The 20,338-nt window shown below is 42.9% G+C and overlaps 1 protein-coding gene across 1 annotated transcript in view; it reads right to left on the bottom strand.

Moving 5' to 3' along the window:
• Window positions 1-19,417, bottom strand: part of LOC125240888 — a 63,011-nt gene extending 43,594 nt beyond the window's left edge. Inside the window, exon 1 of the mRNA XM_048149037.1 lies at window positions 19,143-19,417. Within this exon, the coding sequence (XP_048004994.1) occupies window positions 19,143-19,368 (226 nt within the window). The 5' untranslated portion in view covers window positions 19,369-19,417. The remainder of the gene's footprint in view (window positions 1-19,142) is intronic.
• Between the last annotated feature and the right edge of the window lie 921 nt (window positions 19,418-20,338).

Genomic DNA, 20,338 nt, shown 5'->3' with positions numbered 1-20,338 from the left:
AGTGCTCGTTGACATCACCATCCCCCATGATGAGAATCTCGTGAAAGCCGAGAAGGACAAGTCCAGTAAGTACCTAGACTTGGCTCACGAGATAACCGCCATGTGGGATGTTGAATCAACGATCATTGTTCCGATAGTCGTTTCAGCGAACGGTCTCATAGCGAAGAGTCTCGACCAACATCTTAAGAGACTCTCGCTAGGTGGCTGGATCAAGGGCCAGATGCAGAAGGCGGTGATCTTGGACACAGCGCGGATAGTCCGACGGTTCCTCTCTCTGCAGCCCTAACCACCGGCAGCTTGGGCCCTGCCCCGCTGCTGGCGGCACCCTAGGTTAGGTTTTTTATAATGTGTTTATATATTTTGTATTGTTTTGTATGTGGTTTTGTATTTTACTTTTATAATCATATTATAAAACCTAGCCTAAGAATTAAAATGAATAAAGAGGAATAATAAATCTCGTGAAAGCCGAGAAGGACAAGTCCAGTAAGTACCTAGACTTGGCTCACGAGATAACCGCCATGTGGGATGTTGATTCAACGATCATTGTTCCGATAGTCGTTTCAGCGAACGGTCTCATAGCGAAGAGTCTCGACCAACATCTTAAGAGACTCTCGCTAGGTGGCTGGATCAAGGGCCAGATGCAGAAGGCGGTGATCTTGGAAACGGCGCGGATAGTCCGACGGTTCCTCTCTCTGCAGCCCTAACCACCGGCAGCTTGGGCCCTGCCCCGCTGCTGGCGGCACCCTAGGTTAGGTTTTTTATAATGTGTTTATATGTTTTTTATATTGTTTTGTATGTGTTTTTGTATTTTACTTTTATATTCATATTATAAAAAGCTTAACCTAAGAAGCAAAATAAATAAAGGAAATAATAATAATAAAGCCTCTTTATTCCTTAAAAAACTAGCATAGTTTAAATAATCATTCCATAATTAAATAATTAAATATAAATTTTTAAACTAACATTCCTTGTCATGCTTTTAAATATAACATTACAATTAAAATTTAGATATTATTTCATTAATAATAATTAATTTAATTGAGAATAATATTTAATTTAATTTAATTTAATTTATACATAATTATTAATTTATATCTGTATTATTATTTTGTAAAATATTTATTTAAGGACCTCTCTACGAGTGAAGGCCTCCTCCATATCGTTCCAATTGTCTCTATCCATTGCCCTTAGAATCCAGTTATTTCCAGCTGCTCTAACTATCTCGTCAGCCCATCGTCCTTTCGGTTTTCCTTGAGATCGTGTACCGAGTGGTCCTGGCCACGTAGTTACTTTATACGCCCATTTGTCCTGGTTCATTCGTGCCACATGGCCTGCCCACTTCCATTTTAGCTTTTTACAGTGTTGTAGAGCGTCTATTACGTTTGTTTTCCTTCTTATGTCTGTATTACGATGTCTGTCTCTTCTGCTTATTTTTAGTATACTTCGTTCCATGGCTCTTTGACATGTCTGTATTTTATTTTGTATTTTATTTTCGAATGTATTCTTCGGAAATGTTTAAGGGTGGTTTCTCTGAAACGTAATAAATAAATAGCAACGGACGGCGGGTGGCGTCTTGATATGGAAAATGAAATGATTTCACTAAAGATAATTGTTTATGAACGGACAAAAGGGGGCAAAATAGAAATACCAAAATCTGTCAGGTGGTCAAAGACATGCACTAACCTTCTCTCCGGGAGTCAGGAACTGCAGGCAGGATTGGCTGGGGTCCACAATTCACCAAGGAAGCACAACCGTTTTCGCACATGTCTTATAACAGTCTGTCATAGGTGTCAACAACTAATTAGAGGGCCGCGCGGGCGGAGCGAGGCGCGAGGGGAGGGGAAACCTATCTTTTAAATATATATGGTTAGGTAGGTAGAATTATAGGTAGAATTTTGAACATACCCCCGCCCTAAACATCACCATGTTTACGAGACAAAAAAAAAACATATTATGTATACTTCTTGCATTCTGGAATGGTCGGGTTAATTGACTTGTCTGTCAACCGGTAAACGAATAATTCTATTGGTGGGTCTGGTCAGGACACCGGTAGCCGTCCGGACCTGTACCACGCGCACAACGCCATCTTTCCCGGGACGGATTGATATAATACGACCATAGTAGAGGTGACTGTAATAACAGGCGAGGAAGAGTGGACAGACTTGAACGTGACCGGGATGCAACCGCGAACTGACAGGGCAGGAAGGTTTCCAATACCATAAAGTACCATTGGAGATGAGGGTGAAGGGGTCAATTGCACATTAAGTCGGGTTGCCGCTAAGTTACAAGTTACCATACAACCTTGAGCACCATTATCAATCAAGGCTCGTGCTTCTACATAATATCCGTTAGACGTTTTCAGGTGGATAACAGCAGTTGCGAGGACAACTAGATCTGGGTTAATAATTATTGAAGCACGAGTAGGAAGTGAAGAAGAGGGGCCGTCTAGTTATTGTGGACTCTCACGCTGTGAGCCTTTATACACTTCGCGCCGAGAAGGGCGTGGAGACGCTACACGCCTATCTCTACTAGTGGTAGGGGTAGGGGAACGCACTTCACGACGAAAGGGTGGGGAAGAGTAGCGTGTAGGGGAGTGGTTCGGAGAGCGACGCCATGTTCTAGAAGGAGATGGAGGGGGAGAAGCTGGTGAGGTAGGACGCAGGGAGGTACGGTCCATTACATAACAGCGAGCACCCCCGCCCGTGCGAGGGTGGGGGGAGCTGGGCCTATTTGGCTCAGGAGAGTGACGAAATACCACTGATCGATTTTGCGGGTTTCCGCGGGGATATACCGGATTTTTTTGATCATTAAAACACAGAAGTGTGTGATGGGTAGGACGACGGCAAGTGTTACAACGATAGTCGCGCGTACACGAAACAATTGTGTGTTTATCTAAACATCTATAACATAGCCCATTTGATTTTACAAAATTCGAGCGGTCGCGGGGGCTCATATCTAAAAAATCTCGGCACTCACGCAAGTAATGACCTTGACTCAAACACATAGGGCACTTCGATGAGCGCGCACTAGGTTCGACTACCAACGCGTGACGCGGAGCTTTCGGTACCGCACCGGTTTTGGAATAGGAATTAGACGCGGCGTCCACCAGAGAGGTATTGCCCACGTTATCGTGGTGCCGGCATTCTTCTTCTAGGAAATCGATAAGTTTATCGAAGGTAGGTAGGTCCTTTTGACCGTCTCCGTGGCGGCGCTCGAAACGCGATTTTAAATCCGCAGGAAGTTTACCAAAACATATGTGGACAAGAATATATGATATGACCAATGTTTCACTGGTAACTCGAGTCGCTCTAAACAGCGATAAGCAGTAAACAAAGGGTTGAGGAAACTGGAGCGTAGACCAGTCAACCGAGGACTAATATCGGGCAGGGATATTATTTGGTCGATGTAGGTTACCGCAAGGATGCGTGTGTTATGGTACCTTCTTTTAAGAAGGTCACGGGCTACACAGTAATTGCCGGCTTCAACCTTCAAATGTTGGACTAGTCGTTTAGGCTCCTCCGACAATGCACTCATTAAATAATGCATCTTATGTGTGGGTAATAAATCACTACGAGTATCAACGACACTATCAAATTGATCGATAAAACTAATCCAGGCGTCCGATCGCCCATTAAATCGTGGAATTGGAAGATCAGGCAATTTTTGGGGTCGCGGGAGATCGAGGTCAGCGGCGAGAATAGTTCAGGCGCTGAACGCATTGGAATACTTGCGGAGATAGGTACGACTATCTCGTTATGTTTAACCTTAATATCTACGACTTGGTCGCGCACGGTCCTAACAAGGTTTTGAACATAGGTGTATTCCTCAACGTCTATTGCCTGATCCAAGCCGCCAAGGAGCTGGGCGCTGGCACCTCGGAACTCTTCATATTGTTCCTCAAGGTCAGTTACATAAACCATAAGTCGGGCACGGTCCACTATATTCAACTGTGAGTGTGCATTCGCAATCCACTCACTTGTAAATCTTAAAGTTCCAATTGATTTTCTATAATCACTAGTTTCCGTAAACAATGTCGATCTAATCGTATCATTATTCCCTTCATCAGCCATTTTAACTCAAGCGATAAACAGTTTAGCAGCAGGAAAATAAAATAACTATAATTCCCAAGACGCTTTAAATTCGAACGTATTCGCTTGCAGATAAGGTCCTAATTAGGGAGCGCGGCGGTCTGCCCAGCAACAAGATTGAAATTATAATAATTAAATTTCACAGTACCTAATTTTTTTGTTAAAAATACTTCAAGTAGGTTTATAAACAGTAGTTTAGCTTATCACTTTTACCGGGGACTATAATTTAGCACTGGCTTAATTCAAAGTAACTTTAAATTCCACGTGTTTTTAAACTTAGAAACAAAATCAAATTGAGCAGTCGGCCCTGGAGTTAAGGTACAAATTACAATTTGGCAATCGGGTTGAACTAAGGATAATCGATGGCAGAATACAGTTATGAAGTTACAGTAGCACAAATTCCAGAATGCAATTTTACGTATTTAATAACTTTAGGTAACACAAATAGGTACTAAACGCGCCAAAAGGTTAAGAAAGGGAGGATTTTGCAATGTTTCACCACACGGGGTATGAAATTAATATAAAGAGGGGATCTAACCACGCTCTGCTACCAAAAATGTTTATGAACGGACAAAAGGGGGCAAAATGGAAATACCAAAATCTGTCAGGTGGTCAAAGACATGCACTAACCTTCTCTCCGGGAGACAGGAACTGCAGGTAGGACTGGCTGGGGTCCACAATTCACCAAGGAAGCACAACCGTTTTCGCACATGTCTTATAACAGTCAGTCATAGGTGTCAACAACTAATTAGAGGGCCGCGCGGGCGGAGCGAGGCGCGAGGGGAGGGGAAACCTATCTTTTAAATATATATGGTTAGGTAGGTAGAATTATAGGTAGAATTTTGAACATAATTGAAATAATGTATAATGAACTTTTGTGAAGTATTTTATATACGATGTAATTTTTTTTTACAGTACTGCACTGCAAGTTTTTAAGCACCAAGTTAAAAAATTGCACTTTCTTTTTGCCGGTTTTATACAAATATCGTTTGATTGTCTATTTTTTTGGATAATATCAATAGGTACTTACGTACCGCCGGTCGCGTGTGACGGGCCAGAGAAACCAGGGCCTTATTAGGATAAAAAGTGAGACTTGCAAGCTGTTACTCGACACACACTTCCCCGACTGCTCCGTCACGGAGGAGACTTCATGGGAAGGGGCGGACAGGCAAAGGTTAGTACAACCAACTGCAGCCGCCATGGACACTGCCACTAGAGCCGTAACACTGGAAAAGGTACTATGGGCAATAAACAGTTTCTCTCCATACAAGGCGGCTGGGCTAGACGGCATCTTCCCGGGACTCCTCCAGTGGGGTAAGGACATCATCGCGCCGCACCTAATAGTAATCTACAGAGCCTGCCTAATTCACGGTTACATCCCTGTGAAATGGAGAGAAGTAAAAGTGGTATTCATACCCAAACCAGGTAAGAACGATTATACGCAACCAAAGGCATATAGGCCAATAAGCCTGACATCCTTCCTACTAAAAACAATGGAAAGGCTCTGCGATCGCGATCTCAGAGACGGGGCACTGCTGCGTAATCCTCTTCACCACCAACAACACGCCTATTCCTCAGGCAAATCAACGGAATCTGCACTACATAGTGTGATATCACCAATAGAAGATGCTCTATCAACTAAATCATCAGCACTTGTAGCCTTCATCGACGTAGAAGGGGCTTTCGACAAGACGCAATTCAACAGCATAAGCCAAGCACTGCTAAACCATGGCGCTGACAAGACCATATCCTCATGGATTGACAGCATGCTAAGGAACAGAGCAGTGCAGGTAAACGTGAATAGCAACACAAGGGCCATTGTATCCAGAGGCTGCCCGCAGGGAGGGGTAATCTCGCCACTCTTGTGGAACCTCGTGGTTGACAGCCTCATTAGAGCGCTCAACGAGGCCGGCTATTATACCGTGGGCTATGCAGACGATGTAGCTATCCTCATTAGAGGGAAGTTCGAGCCAGTCCTATGCGACCTAATGCAGGGCGCGCTCAAAATCGTCGAACAATGGTGCTCGGAGCAGGGACTATCCGTAAATCCATCCAAAACTGAATTAGTACTGTTCACGAAAAAGCGTAGTATAAGGAACCTTCAGTTACCTAAGCTCCAGGGAGTGACACTAGCACTTACCAGAGAGGTAAAGTATTTAGGTGTCACACTGGATGACAAACTGCTATGGAATAAACATCTTGAAAATAAACTAGATAAAGCCCGCATCACATTCTGGCAGTGCAAGAGACTTCTGGGTAAGACCTGGGGCCTTCACCCAAGAATCACCATGTGGTTATATACTGCAGTGATACGGCCTATTCTTGCATACGGCGCTGTGGTTTGGTGGCCTAGAACCAAACTCACCACAGCGAGGAATAAACTGCAGCGTTTCCAAAGGCTAGCAAGCATTGCTACCACGGGCTGCATGCGAACTACACCCTCAGAGGCCCTGGAGGTCCTTTTAGGACTACCGCCCCTGGACCTATTCATACAGCAAGAGGCGGCCTCCGCGGCGGTGAGGCTTAAATCACTCAACCTCTGGGGTGCATCGAACGGGGCTCACACCATGATCCTTAGGAACGCCATTGACTACCAACCACTAATGATGGCTCCTAATGACAGGGTACCCAAAGTATACGTCTTCAACAGAAAATACAACATACAACTTGTTGAGGAGGAAAACGATTGGTCGAGAATACACGAACTACGCATATACACCGACGGTTCTAAAACCAAGACAGGGTCGGGTGCGGGCGTGTATTCTCCCGAAATAAACACGCATATCTCAACAGCCTTAGGCGAATATAGCTCCATCTACCAATGTGAATGCTTCGCCATTATACAGGCTGCCAACGCAGTGGCTAAGCGACGTATCACAAACCAAGAGATACGCATCGTGTCTGACAGCGCTGCAGTACTGCGAGCCCTAGATAGTAAGACCATTCAGTCCGGGCTCATACTAGAGTGCCACCGAGCATTGGAGGTGATAGGGTCAAACAACCTAGTCACGCTACAATGGATAAAGGGGCACAGCGGCTCTCTAGGGAACGACGCAGCAGACGAGCTGGCCAGAAAAGGTTCGGACCGGAAAGCGACTGGGCCAATCCCGATGCTTCCCTTACCGTTTGGTCAACTCAGGTCATGGATGCGTCAAAAAACCAGAACACAACACGCTGAACAATGGGCAAACACCAGTACCTGTAGACATTCCCGGGAAGTAGTGCCACACCCGGATACGCGCTTAACAAAGCGCCTACTAACTCTGAATAGAGCATCGCTACGAATAATCGTAGGCAACATTACTGGACACTGCCCACTTAACAAACATTTACATGTTATAGGTAAGACCGACAGCCCTCTATGTCGAGGATGCCTGTCGGCCGAAGAAACGGTCGCCCACGTCATCCTGGAATGCGAGGGAGTGAACACACAACGGGCTCAAATCCTCAAAACGACGAGGTCACTCCGAGAAGCCTGTGGAGACACCAGGAGGATCCTGCGCTTCTGGGCGGAGTTAGGCTGGCTAGACCCCTAGCTGGCAAATACAGCACGCACAATGGCCTCTATCTTTGAGGCTAAGTGCGGAAACCGGAGCCCATAACCATAACCATAACCATAACCATAGGATATCGATCACTTGCGCGAGCGAAGCCGCGCGGGCACGTCTAGTAAATAATAATGGACAAAAAGCAAATATTGCTTTTGCTTGGCTTGTTGCTGCGTCAAATATAAAATGAACCGGAGTTTTACACTATTTTAAATTGTGACTGATTGCCAGATTAGGCTGTGTCTGAAAAATAATGAAATGGCGACAAAATGTTCGTATTGTTCCGCTTGTTTTTTAACCGCCGCCTCAAATCTCTCAAGGAAGGGCGGTTCTCAATTCGTTTGTATGTTTTTTTTATGTTTGTTCCACGATATCTCCGTCGTTACTGGACCGATTTTGAAATTTTTTTTTGATTGAATGTATATATTATGCATACAGATATTGGTCCCATTTTTCTCAGAACCCAGTTCTGATGATGGGATCCTGGAGAAATCGAGGGAACTCCTCAAATCTGAAAGGCACACATATGGTAATTTTTTTGTGTTAGGAACAGCATGCATTTATGTACGGAACAGTGACATTTGGTGCAGTGGAACTGCTGATGATGATGGTCAGAACCGAACTCCTCAAATCTGAACGGCACACTTATAGTGACTTTGGTATTTTAATAAGAACAGCATGCACTTACGTCCAGAACAGTGACATCTGGTGCAGTAGAACTGCTGATGAAGATCAGAACGGAACTCCTTAAATCTGAACGGCACACTTATAGTGACTTTGGTATATTTATAAGAATAGCATGCATTTAAGTTCAGAACAGTGACATTTATTTGTTTGTTAAGAATATTGAGTTTTGAAGTCAAATTTTGTCTAGCTTCGATTTCTTATAATCGGATCCATGAAGAATTGAGGAAACTCCTCAAACCTTAACGGTATACGATAATTCATTTGTGTTGCTATCTTATCATCATCGTCCTCCTTGCGTTTGTAGCGTTACGTACTCTTACAATAGTCTTTTGCAAGAGTGCGTAACCGCTGTCCTAGGGGTGAAGAGAATTTGAAAAGTGAAATGAAATGAAAATAAGTTTTTCTACTTGTCGACTGTAATCTGTCAATTAGGACACCACAGACTAAACTATAAGTGCTAACTTTTCAGTGTTGGATACTCTATGGCAGTTCCGACTCAATTATAATAAGCTCATTATAGTTGACTTTAGTTAACTGTAATAATTTCAAAAATAGAACTTCATACAATTTCTATACTAATTTGCGATACCTGGCAAATTTTCCTGCATCTAAAACACATTTTTTTTATCTGTCGCGTTATCGGCTAATCAGAGACGGTTATTACAAACAATTGGTTGCTAGGTAATTCAATGTTGATACAACGGTGAACGACTCTATTAACATTAATTTTAACTTCCATGAATGATGATATTTCCGTCCATTGATGATGAAGATGATGACTCGTAGAAAAAGTATTGTATACAATAGTGATATAATTAAGCTTTTCACTCTCGTACCGTACTATTAGGCCAGTGCAGCGAGCTTCGTGGCCTAAACATGGTACTCGACTGAAAAGCTTTGTATTGTATCACGATTGTATAAAATACTAAAATGAGGGGTAGGTAAGTTTATTATACGGCTCTTCAATTGGTGATATGACATGAGGTATGTGAAAGTCAGGTAATTTTCCGAAGTCCCGAAGCAGCGGCTCGCAGCGGGCACGAACACCGAAATAGTGTTCCGAAGCAGTGGCACGCAACGGGTGGGAAGACTCTGAGTAATGGCGTGCAGCGGTTAGGATGACACGGAGCACCAGCGCGCAGCGGCAAGCGTGCGCGGCGCGCAGATCCACGCCTCAGCGCGGTGATGCAGCCTGCGTGTTCGAGCGACCAGCAGCGTTCGCAGGGAGCCCACACGCCCGAGCGCCAGGCACAGCTGGCCTGTCTGCTGGGGGCTCCATACGAACGCTACTGGTCGTATGGAGCCCCCAGCAGACAGGCCAGCTCACGAGGTCACACGTTCAGGCCGCTTGAAAAGCAGAGATACACGGTCCGCAGCTCGCCGAAAGAGGAGAGGACGTGAAGAGGACGTGAGGGCCGCTTATATACCTATGTTTGAGAATTTAAGAAACTAAATTTAAAATTTAAAAATTGTCGCTAGCCAATTATAAAATATGGTCTAAAACTAATAAACCTACATTAAAAGTATACATAATTAACTCTTTAGTCAGTTTAAAACTTTGAAAGAATATTGATTGACATGGTGATGTCAATCAATAAATAAATATGTCAAATTAAAATATGAAACTAATTCAATGTTTTTCTGCAAACAAATAGTTAAAAATGAGAGAGAGAGAATATTATTTTTATCGAGAAAGCTTGTAAGGCGAGTGTTAACAATTTTTTCCAAAATTTTTGAAAAAACACTGAGTAAGGATATAGGACGGTAATTATTTGGGATTTGTTTCAGAGCCGTTTTTGTAAATGGGAGATACCTGGGCCAACTACAAGCTATCTGGGAAAACCCAGAGATCAAACTCAGATTGCAAATGTACGTTATCGGTTCAATGATAATATCCCTAATTTCTTTGACGAAAAGTGGTTTGACAGAATCTGAGCCTGGAGCACTATCCGATTTAAGATCAGATATAATTTTACAAACTTCATTGACATAAGTTGGGCTGAGGAACAGGGAGTGGGCTGGTGAATGACTCAATTTTATTTTGGAGGCTAAAGAAGATTCGGTTTCTGATAGCTTATTGAGAATTTCAACAGCCAGCTTTTGACCCACCGTCACGAAATGTTGGTTACAAATATTAAGAGACTCTTTCGGAGTGGAAGATAAATAATGTATTTAGTGAGTTTATCAGCGAAGTCATTAGGATTACGAAAATGGCAGAGATTTTTAATGGACTTCCATAATTTTTTTGGATTGTCCCTGGCCTCCATTAATAGTTTCCTCTGATAATCGTTTTTAAGTTTATACAGGAGACTGTCAAAGAAATTCCTATAACGCTTATATGCAACCTGAAGGCTTATATCGTTTGGAGCAGCTCGAGCTTTACTGTGCAGCTTATCCCTGTGCCTCATACACCTGATTAAACCAGGAGTGATCCAAGGCTTTAGATTGAATTGAGAGCGGCTCAATTTCACCCGACTGGTATTATTATTTAGAGTTACAGCAATGACTTGGTCGAAGTGTGAAAGCGCCTCGTTCACATTTACAGATTTCATTACCTTGGACCAATCCGCCGAACGCAACTCCGATGCTGCCGCTGCAAAATCAGTCTTTGTTCGCCAACGTGACCGTTGGGTGGTTATTTTATCAGGATACGAAACTGAAGCCATGCCGATATCATGATCTGTGATAGAACACTGACAAACCGCACCAAGTGTACGCGATTTAGATTTTACAAAGATATGGTCTAAACACGAGTTATCTCTTGTTGGAATAGTAATAGCAGGAAGAAACTCATGCATAGCCATTAAGTGCAGATAGTCAGTGGATAGATTATTTAAAGAATCGGTAATGTCGATATTTATGTCGCCGACCACCAACACGTTTTTAAACCCTTTGGCATCACCTATCACCACATCAAGAGAGTAAAGGAATGGTTGTATGTTGTGGAAGGACGGGGAACGGTAAATTGCAAAAAATCTGAATTGATCAGAAATAGAGACCGAGAGGCAATTGGCGTCATCAACACATGGTTCCGAAACCACGGCATTAAGATGTTCCCTTACATATATTACTACACCTCCGCTTTTATTGATATACTTGGTCGTGTGATAGGAATTATAACCTGGAAGGCGATTGATCACTGAGTGCTCTTTAGCCAACATTCCGTGAGTATGATAACCTCAAAAACTGTGTTTGTTCGTTTTAGTGCTACTTCGAATGCGTCAAAGTTTCGTTGAAGACTTCTAATGTTGACGGTCATACATTTAAGAGAGCCGTCATTTGCAAAATATGACTCAATATCTTCCAAAGATCCAAGTCTTTGACAGTTTATGGCAACAGCTAGATCTATATCAGCGCTTATTTCATGTGTTGCTATAGCTGTTTAAATATATAAGAAAATATAAAACTTCAAGACCAGGCCATAACGATAGTGATTCTGTAGTGTGGTTCACCTTTGGAGTCGGTATACTTTCTCCATATAAACTTTTATTTGTTGCATGGGTATGTGAGGGAGTGTGCGAGTACGAAAAGGTGCGTGGATAGTGTGTGTAAATGGTTGATGCGTTAAAATTTATACAAATTAATAAGTAATATCTTACTAGGTTAAAGCTAAATTATTCTAAAAACAACACCAAACGGTAACAAAGACTATCAGCTAATATTGACACGAACCTCGTATCTCGATGGCAGGACCGCCTTCTCTCTTGCGCATAAAGATGCGTCCTTTTGAGGTCCAGCAGTATTTGTAGCCCTGTGCTGTCTTTTGCTGTCTAGCCTGACGAAATAAGTGCCTGTTTTCTTTCGTAAGCCTCTCATTGAAGTATAATTTATTACTACGGCCCTCTACTTCTAAGTCCGCAGAAGTAATATTTCGCCTGGACTTAGCCGCTTTAAGAAAATCTTGGCGTTTCATGTGTCGTACAAAGCGGAGGACGACCGGCCGTGGCAGAGAAGACTCCAAGTTCTGGGTGGCAGCGCCTCGGCGGGGTCCGACGCGCGCTATGTCATCCACGTCCAATTCTGTCAGCTCGATTCCGATTTTAGAGGTTGCCACACTTACTATATGAAATAGATTTTCATGCGCATGCTCATTAATACCTTGGATTTCAATTTCATTCTGCACCATGTATTGCGCCTGAGTGTTAATTCGCTCCTCTAGTAGGGTGACCTTCTGACGAAGTAGAGAGTTCTCTAGCTCCTTATCTTCCAGAGCCTGAATTCGAACATTTGAGCTGGCGAGCCTGGCGTCGTATTCATCTAAGCGGGCTACACAGGTTTCCACAGAGTTTGATAAGCTACTAAGTGATTTCTTTACCTCTGCTATGTCGTCGCGTAACAACTTGATCTCTCTGGTGAGTCCCGCTAGCGCGTCATTGTCGCGGGAGGGCGCCAGATCCTGTGATCGCTTTTCCGACTCGCGATTCTGCGGACGCAGGCTCACTTTCGACGTGTCTATGGCGACGATATTAAATCGAACCGGTGTGTTGGAGTTGTCGGTTTTAGGTACTTTGCTTTGGCAACTTGGGCATATCCAGCTGCTAATCGCACTCTTAGATAAACTGCGGTAGTCTTTACATACACATTCTGGATGGTAGTTGTCCTTGCATACAGAGCAAGTCAACTTTTGTGAGGATGTTATAGCTTTAGGACAGCCGGCACAATGAATTGCCATTTTAATGTTTATTTGTCAAAGCAAGTTAGAGAAAAGTAAAAAATATGGGTATAATTACGCGTAGATCCAAGAACCCGTTGTGCGAGACGCTGGTCGCCCGTGTCTTCGCCGTAAGCGAGGGGTCTTGCTGTAGGACGGCGTTCCGAAGCGTCCAGCGTAACTAGACGCCAGAGGTCTGGGTAAACGCCGTAAGGAAGGGGTCTTAGTATACTGGATTTGCGCTGCGCACTGCGTGGACACGTCTTATCTCGGTGGAGACTAGCTCTGCACTCACTTGATGTTAATATTCACTTCTGGTAGGATTTTTGTTCAGTTAATATTATGTTTTATGCCTAACTTGACATTGCATGAAATATTTCTATATTATAATGCACCGAAACCAGAGTTGCCGCCAGGGCTCAGCTACAGCGCTGTCTTGGCTATTGCGCACCCAAGTCCTCGTCAAGATAAGTCCGATGACGCAAACAGCGTTTGCCTATGTTACACCAAACCCGAGTTCCCCTAGGTACAGCCAGGTTTCAGCATCAGCTCTATCTTGGGTACAGGCTACAGCACACCCAAATACTCATTAAGACAAGTCCAATGACGAAAACAGCGTTTGCCTGTGTTACACTAAACCCGGGTCCCCCTAGGTGCAAACAGAGTTCAGCATCAGCTACACTTCGGGTACTGCTCACTCGAGTACTCATCAAGACAAGTCCGATGACGAAAACAGCGTTTGCCTGGGTTACACTAAACCCGAGTTCCCCTAGGTGCAGCCAGGGTTCAGCATCAGCTGGATTTCGGGTACTGCTCACTCGAGTACTCATCAAGACAAGTCCGATGACGAAAACAGCGTTTGCCTGTGTTACACTAAACCCGAGTTCCCCTAGGTGCAGCTAGGGTTCAGCATCAGCTGGACTTCGGGTACTGCTCACTCGAGTACTGATCAAGACAAGTCCGATGACGAAAACAGCGTTTGCCTGTATTACACTAAACCCGAGTTCCCCTAGGTGCAGCCAGGGTCAGCAGCATCAGCTAGACTTCGGGTACTCATCAAGACAAGTCCGATAAAAAAAACCGGGCAAGAGCGTGTCGGGCCATGCTCAGTGTAGGGTTCCGAAGTTTTCCATATTTTTCTCAAAAACTACTGAACCTATCAAGTTCAAAACAATTTTCCTAGAAAGTCTTTACAAAGTTCTACTTTTGTGATTTTTTTCATATTTTTTAAACTTATGGTTCAAAAGTTAGAGGGGGGGGGGGGACGCACTTTTTTTTCCTTTAGGAGCGATTATTTCCGAAAATATTATCAAAAAACCGGCCAAGAGCGTGTCGGGCAAAGCTCAGTGTAGGGTTCCGTAGTTTTCCGCATTTTTCTCAAAAACCACTGAACCTATCGAGTTCAAAACAATTTTCCTAGAAAGTATTTATAAAGTTCTACTTTTGTGATTTTTTTCATATTTTTTAAACATATGGTTCAAAAGTTAGAGGGGGGGGACGCACTTTTTTTTCCTTTAGGAGCGATTATTTCCGAAAATATTAATATTATCAAAAAACGATCTTAGCAAACCCTTATTCATTTTTTAATACCTATCCAACAATATATCACACGTTGGGGTTAGAATGAAAAAAAAAAATCAGCCCCCACTTTACATGTACGGGGGGTACCCTAATGAAACATTTTTATCCATTTTTTATTTTTGCACTTTGTTGGCGTGATTAATATACATATTGGTACCAAATTTCAGCTTTCTAGTGCTAACGGTTACTGAGATTATCCGCGGACGGACGGACGGACGGACGGACGGACGGACGGACGGACAGACAGACATGGCGAAACTATAAGGGTTCCTAGTTGACTACGAAACCCTAAAAACAATCTTAATAAACCCTTATTCATTTTTAAATACCTATCCAACAATATATCACACGTTGGGGTTGGAATGAAAAAAAATTATCAGCCCCCACTTTACATGTAGGGGGGGTACCCTAATAAAACATTTTTTTCCATTTTTTATTTTTGCACTTTGTTGGCGTGATTGATATACATATTGGGACCAAATTTCAGCTTTCTAGTGCTAACGGTTACTGAGATTATCCGCGGACGGACGGACGGATGGACAGACGGACGGACGGACGGACGGACGGACGGACGGACGGACGGACGGACGGACGGACGGACGGACGGACGGACGGACGGACGGACGGACGGACAGACAGAGATGGCGAAACTATAAGGGTTCCTAGTTGACTACGGAACCCTAAAAAGCAGCCTATCATAACTATAAGTATTTGGTATTGAAAATTGTACCTTATTTTATCTACAGCCGTTTCCATCAAACAGAAACGCTCAAATATAACACACAGTGCCGCCGTAGGTAACGATCGTATGTTATTATTTCGTTCGGAGTAATGTGTGCTTTATGAGCGAGGTACAGGATTTAAACTCGCACGATATGCTCTATAAGGGAAAGCAAATAAAACCCAATATAAGGCTTACCCTTATGGCGTTAGGCTAAGCCGATGATAAGGGTTTTGAAAGGGTATTCGGCTATTTTAGGTAAGCGCTTTCGTTAGGGCTTTAAAAGCAAAATGAAAGGGTATCGCGTCAAAAGGCTAGGGTAAGTTAAGCCTAACGAAATACCCATACAAAACCCAGTATAAGGGATAGCGGACCGGTCCCTGGTTGAGACTGCCGCGTTTCTGCAGCGCGTCGACCATGTTTGCAGAGGCGCGCACAGATGGCTTCGATGCTGTGTGGCGCAAGAAAACTACCTCAATGCTTGACAGAGTGCGCGGCAGTAGCAACAGCATTCTAAACATGATAGCAAATAAGCTAGATTGTCCGCTGTTATGGGCAATGAGTCAGAGGACGAAGTCACTTTTAATTATTAATTATTAAATATTACTTGTTTAATTTTGTTACAAACATAGATAATAAGCGACTTAACTAACACATTTCTTGGACCATTTGATGTCTGAATTGAATAAATAAATTGAAATTAAAATTAAATTAAATTATTTAGGAAAACTATTTATTCATGTCAAAAAAAAACCTGAACTAAAAATAATTACAAACAGGAATTAGTCAACACCGCTCCGCACCGCCTCCGGTGCAAAAGTGCCCATAACACTTGCGGCATTACCCCGTTGGATCGCTATGGCCAGCCTTTGCACCAGAAACGATTCGGAGCGCGGGTCTTCTCCCTTTAACCTAAGTCGACGGCCCACGTCATGCCCAAAATGTTTCGCGTCCGCGCCCCAGCAGCCCGCCGTCTCCATCGCAAAAGGAACAAAAAAGTACCCCGGGCCCAAGGGCGCATACTTCTGCCGCTTTGACGCTGCCTGGAATTCCGCCGCAGCCCCAGCGCTGCGGGTTGTGCGCCCAATGTGAGAAGCGGCGAAAGTGTTGACACACGTAGCGTCCCACACCAAACACCGCCCACTCTCCCACGGGATCAAAGTCAGGCCATCGGGGCTAGTGATGTGCCGTGGGAATATTCCCGGGAATGGGAATATTCCCACTGGAAATATTCCCGGGCATATTCCCTCCTTCCCGGAAATATTCCCCTGAGAAGGGAATATTGAAAAATAAATCCGCAATGTATAATTTCGTTTTCAAGTTTAAATTAAAGAGTCATATGGAGGCTCTTCATCAGGCATTCAAGAAAATTATGATTTTAACAAGATCTTCTAAAATTATACCTAACATTGTGTACATGACTTCGAACAGGTTCGATTTCCGGTTATGTATGAGAGAAAAAAAAATAATGTCATTATTATTAAATTTAAAATCGATGTCACATGGCATCTAAAACAGATGTCTCTCATAGTTTCTTGACTTATCCTTACTGGCGGTTTTGGTTTGATCACCCTGTATTATTTAAACTAAATTCAATTTTTTTAATACTTCATATGTGATTTTTGTGCCTACGCCAAATCTTGGGATTAGTTGCCAAAGCTGACCCCAGGCTAGTGAGCTGTGGTGAATGCCGGGATAACGCAAGGAGGATGATGATGTGATTATTTATATACGAGCTGTTGGTTGTATACGTACGCATGGATTTTTATATTTTTTATATTAAATGTACAACCTACCTTTTAGCGAAGTTTTACGAGTAAAATCCTAAATTATTTACAATCCTTAACCCTGCATGTTTTACCCCATATGAATTTGTATTCATTTTAAAATCTTAAAGGAGTTAGGTGGTATTCCGTTAGGTATTACCTTTTCAAAAACCCTTTAAAGTTTTCTAATATTTTCCTATATTGAGACAAAATTTGTCCCTCTATAAACTTTCACCCCCTGTTTAAGGCCTTTAGGGGTTGAATAACACTAAATATGCGATATAAATAACTTTTCTAGTTTCATACTAAACGACCATTTAAAGAAGTTTCAAGTTGTTAGCTTAAAATCAAACTAGATCCTTCATACAAATTTTCATCCTTTTCTTAATCCTCTTATGGGACTGCAATCCGAAAACGATTTTTCCACTAATTTTAATATATTTTAAAATTTAAAATATGTATCTATAATGTTGTCCACGAAGTTTCAATTTCTTAACCCAAAAAATAATTTCTGACCCATACAAACTTTCATCCCCTTTTAACCCCTTAGGGGTGAAATTTTCAAAATCTTTTCCTCACTTTATAAATGCAATTTATTGTTATAAAAAATTACATTTCTAGCTATTGTACTTTTGTATCTGCGTTGATGAGTTACTAAATCGGTCAGTTAAAGACACTTGCATAAGTATCGATTTTTATATACCTAAATTATTATAATATATATAATATTAACAACTATGAAGATTTTTAGCAGTTTTGTTTATTGAGTATGTACAGGTACATTTGTATCATTTGTTTTATTTTGATCAGGGGAATATTTCCAGCATCTTTGGAAATATTCCCGGGAAGAATGGGAATATGCCCAAGAGTATAGGAATTTACTTTTCAGTATAAGTTACATGATCTAATATCTTGTTAAACGGTGTAAAAAGCTATTTTTGACGTAATCCTAAAAAATAAAATATGTATAAATACTATATGTCAATATTCCCCTATATTTCCGTTGAGGGGGCATATTCCCGGGCACGTTTCCGGGCATATTCCCGCTTGGGGAATATGCCCGGGAACGGCACATCACTAATCGGGGCGCTTTCCATCCGTGCGGCTAAGACTCAAGAACGGACGGCACACCAGCCGACTTTAGTGCCCTCTGGACGATGTCGTTGATGCCATGGTGACGCGGATGCCTGCCCGTACAACGACGGCAACTGAAAGCATGATGTCCGTTAGCCTCCACCATGGAACCGCAAATGCATAAATGTGGTTGACATACATCGCAGCCCAAGCGGAGAGCAACGGACACCCGCAAAGAGTCACTGTCGAGCAAAGTACATAATTGAGGCGAAGGTAGCGCGTGTAACCATGCTCCGGACTCTGGCTCTGATACAGCCAAAAGCCTAGCCCGGTCAACAGCCACAGAACGATTGACAAGACCACCAAGCACAGCTCTGCAGGCCTCGCACATGATTGCCGCGGGATTATGTCAGCGCGAGATAGATCACACGTCTTCTTCTGTATTAACACTTTCGAAACCGGGCTCTACGCGGCGCTACGACATTTTCGCTACATACGGGGAAACCCATGTAATCGGCTACGCTTCTACGAGCGGTGTGCCCGACAGTCGGGTTCTTGGTAGCGAAAGTGTTAATGACATAAGGACGGGTAGTCTATCTCGCGGCGACATATTCTCGCGGCAATCATGTGCTAACCCTGCTGCAGCCCACATCATCCCACGCCCGTAGCACTTTTGGATTGTCTGGCACGGTGGTATTTGAATTGAATAAAAGATATAATATTGATCTGAAAGATAATCAAAAAAGTTTGAAGTTAAGCGACACATTTAGAGGCAATGCATACTGCCATGATGCCGCTTGTCGCTGCCAAGTGCAAATTAAGCGGCGATATCGGCATAGTATAAGACCAGTAGTAACTCTTCCAACAAACGTTACGGTACGCGTCCGTTTGCGAGAAGAGTTAACACTGCTCTTATAATTATATACTGTTTATTCTGCATATACAATAAATAGACCGACATTAGATTTGTTCGGCGCGGTATCGGAGATCGTTCTGAAGTGTGTAGGAATAAGAGGCGAGCCTTACTTGTGTTGTTGTGATTGGGAGAGTCTGGCGGCTGGTTGGTGGCGTCTGTCGGCTGGTTGGTGTCTTCTGGTGACTGGTTGGCGTCCTGTAGCGACTGGTAGGTGTACTCCGGCGGCTGGTTAGCGTCCGGCAGCGGCTCGGCGCTGTCATCGAAAGTGCCGAGAGTGGCGGGCAGGAACCTCCTGCGCCGGGTTTCATCCAGCCACCTCTGCAGCCGAGGGTTCATATAGCCCGCACAAAAGCACACTAACCAAACCAATAATAATGTCGACTGCATTTTACTGTCAATGTGTTGTTTTGCTAAAGAATATGAATGCCTGTTTGAAGAGAAATCGAAGTGTTGAAACTTTTACTACGAATAAAATAAATATTACACAATTCGATTAGGTACTAAACTTATTGCGAAAATTAAATTAGAAAACTGTGTTTGTATTGGTATATTGAAACAAAATCTTCAAACTTGTGAATTTTATAAATCGTAAATCGTGGCTATAAAATTAACCTTGCTCATTGCCCATGACTCATCTCACCCCGCGCCCGCTACCACTGCTCCGCTTAAGGCCGTTTTCACATTATCCGATCCGATATCGGATGTCGGACCGATATCCTACATCCGATATCGGATCGGATAATGTGAAAACGGCCTAAGTATTAACTAAATGGATGGAAAATGATACATCGATTATAAAAGCGACCAATTAAAATCTGCAGTTCTAGTAGTAGCTCAATTTTATTCAAGTCTCAAACAGGTTTTTTCTTGTTAATTAATTAACTGTCGTGTTAAAGATGAAAGGCCCTCGCTAGGAATACGGGCGACCATTCATCTTGATGCTGTACATTACTCGTTAGGTGTTATTGAACTTTTTTAGACTACTTATTGATAATTTGTTGATATGTTTTTTGAACGATTCTGTTGATCACTGATTTAAAATTTCACGATTATTAAACATAATTATTTTTAAAAATCGGGACTTAATCGCGTATGACTACATATTAAACTGACTTCCAACGTTTCAGGAACGGCGTTGTCCCTGTGGTCTCGGAGAAGACTGGCTTGAAATGACATCAACACCATCTGACAGCCGCGCGAGTTTTTCGAACTCGCACTTGGTTTTGATTATCAACTTGAACTGTGTTTTTAAAAGCTTTTATTCTACTTCACTTGTTAGTATGTTAGTGTCCATCAAAACGTAGAA

This window comes from Leguminivora glycinivorella, chromosome Z (assembly GCF_023078275.1).
Source record: "Leguminivora glycinivorella isolate SPB_JAAS2020 chromosome Z, LegGlyc_1.1, whole genome shotgun sequence".
In the NCBI taxonomy this organism is placed as follows: domain Eukaryota; kingdom Metazoa; phylum Arthropoda; class Insecta; order Lepidoptera; family Tortricidae; genus Leguminivora; species Leguminivora glycinivorella.
Note: the sequence above shows the minus strand (reverse complement) of the source record. Positions and strands in the feature narration are given on the sequence as shown.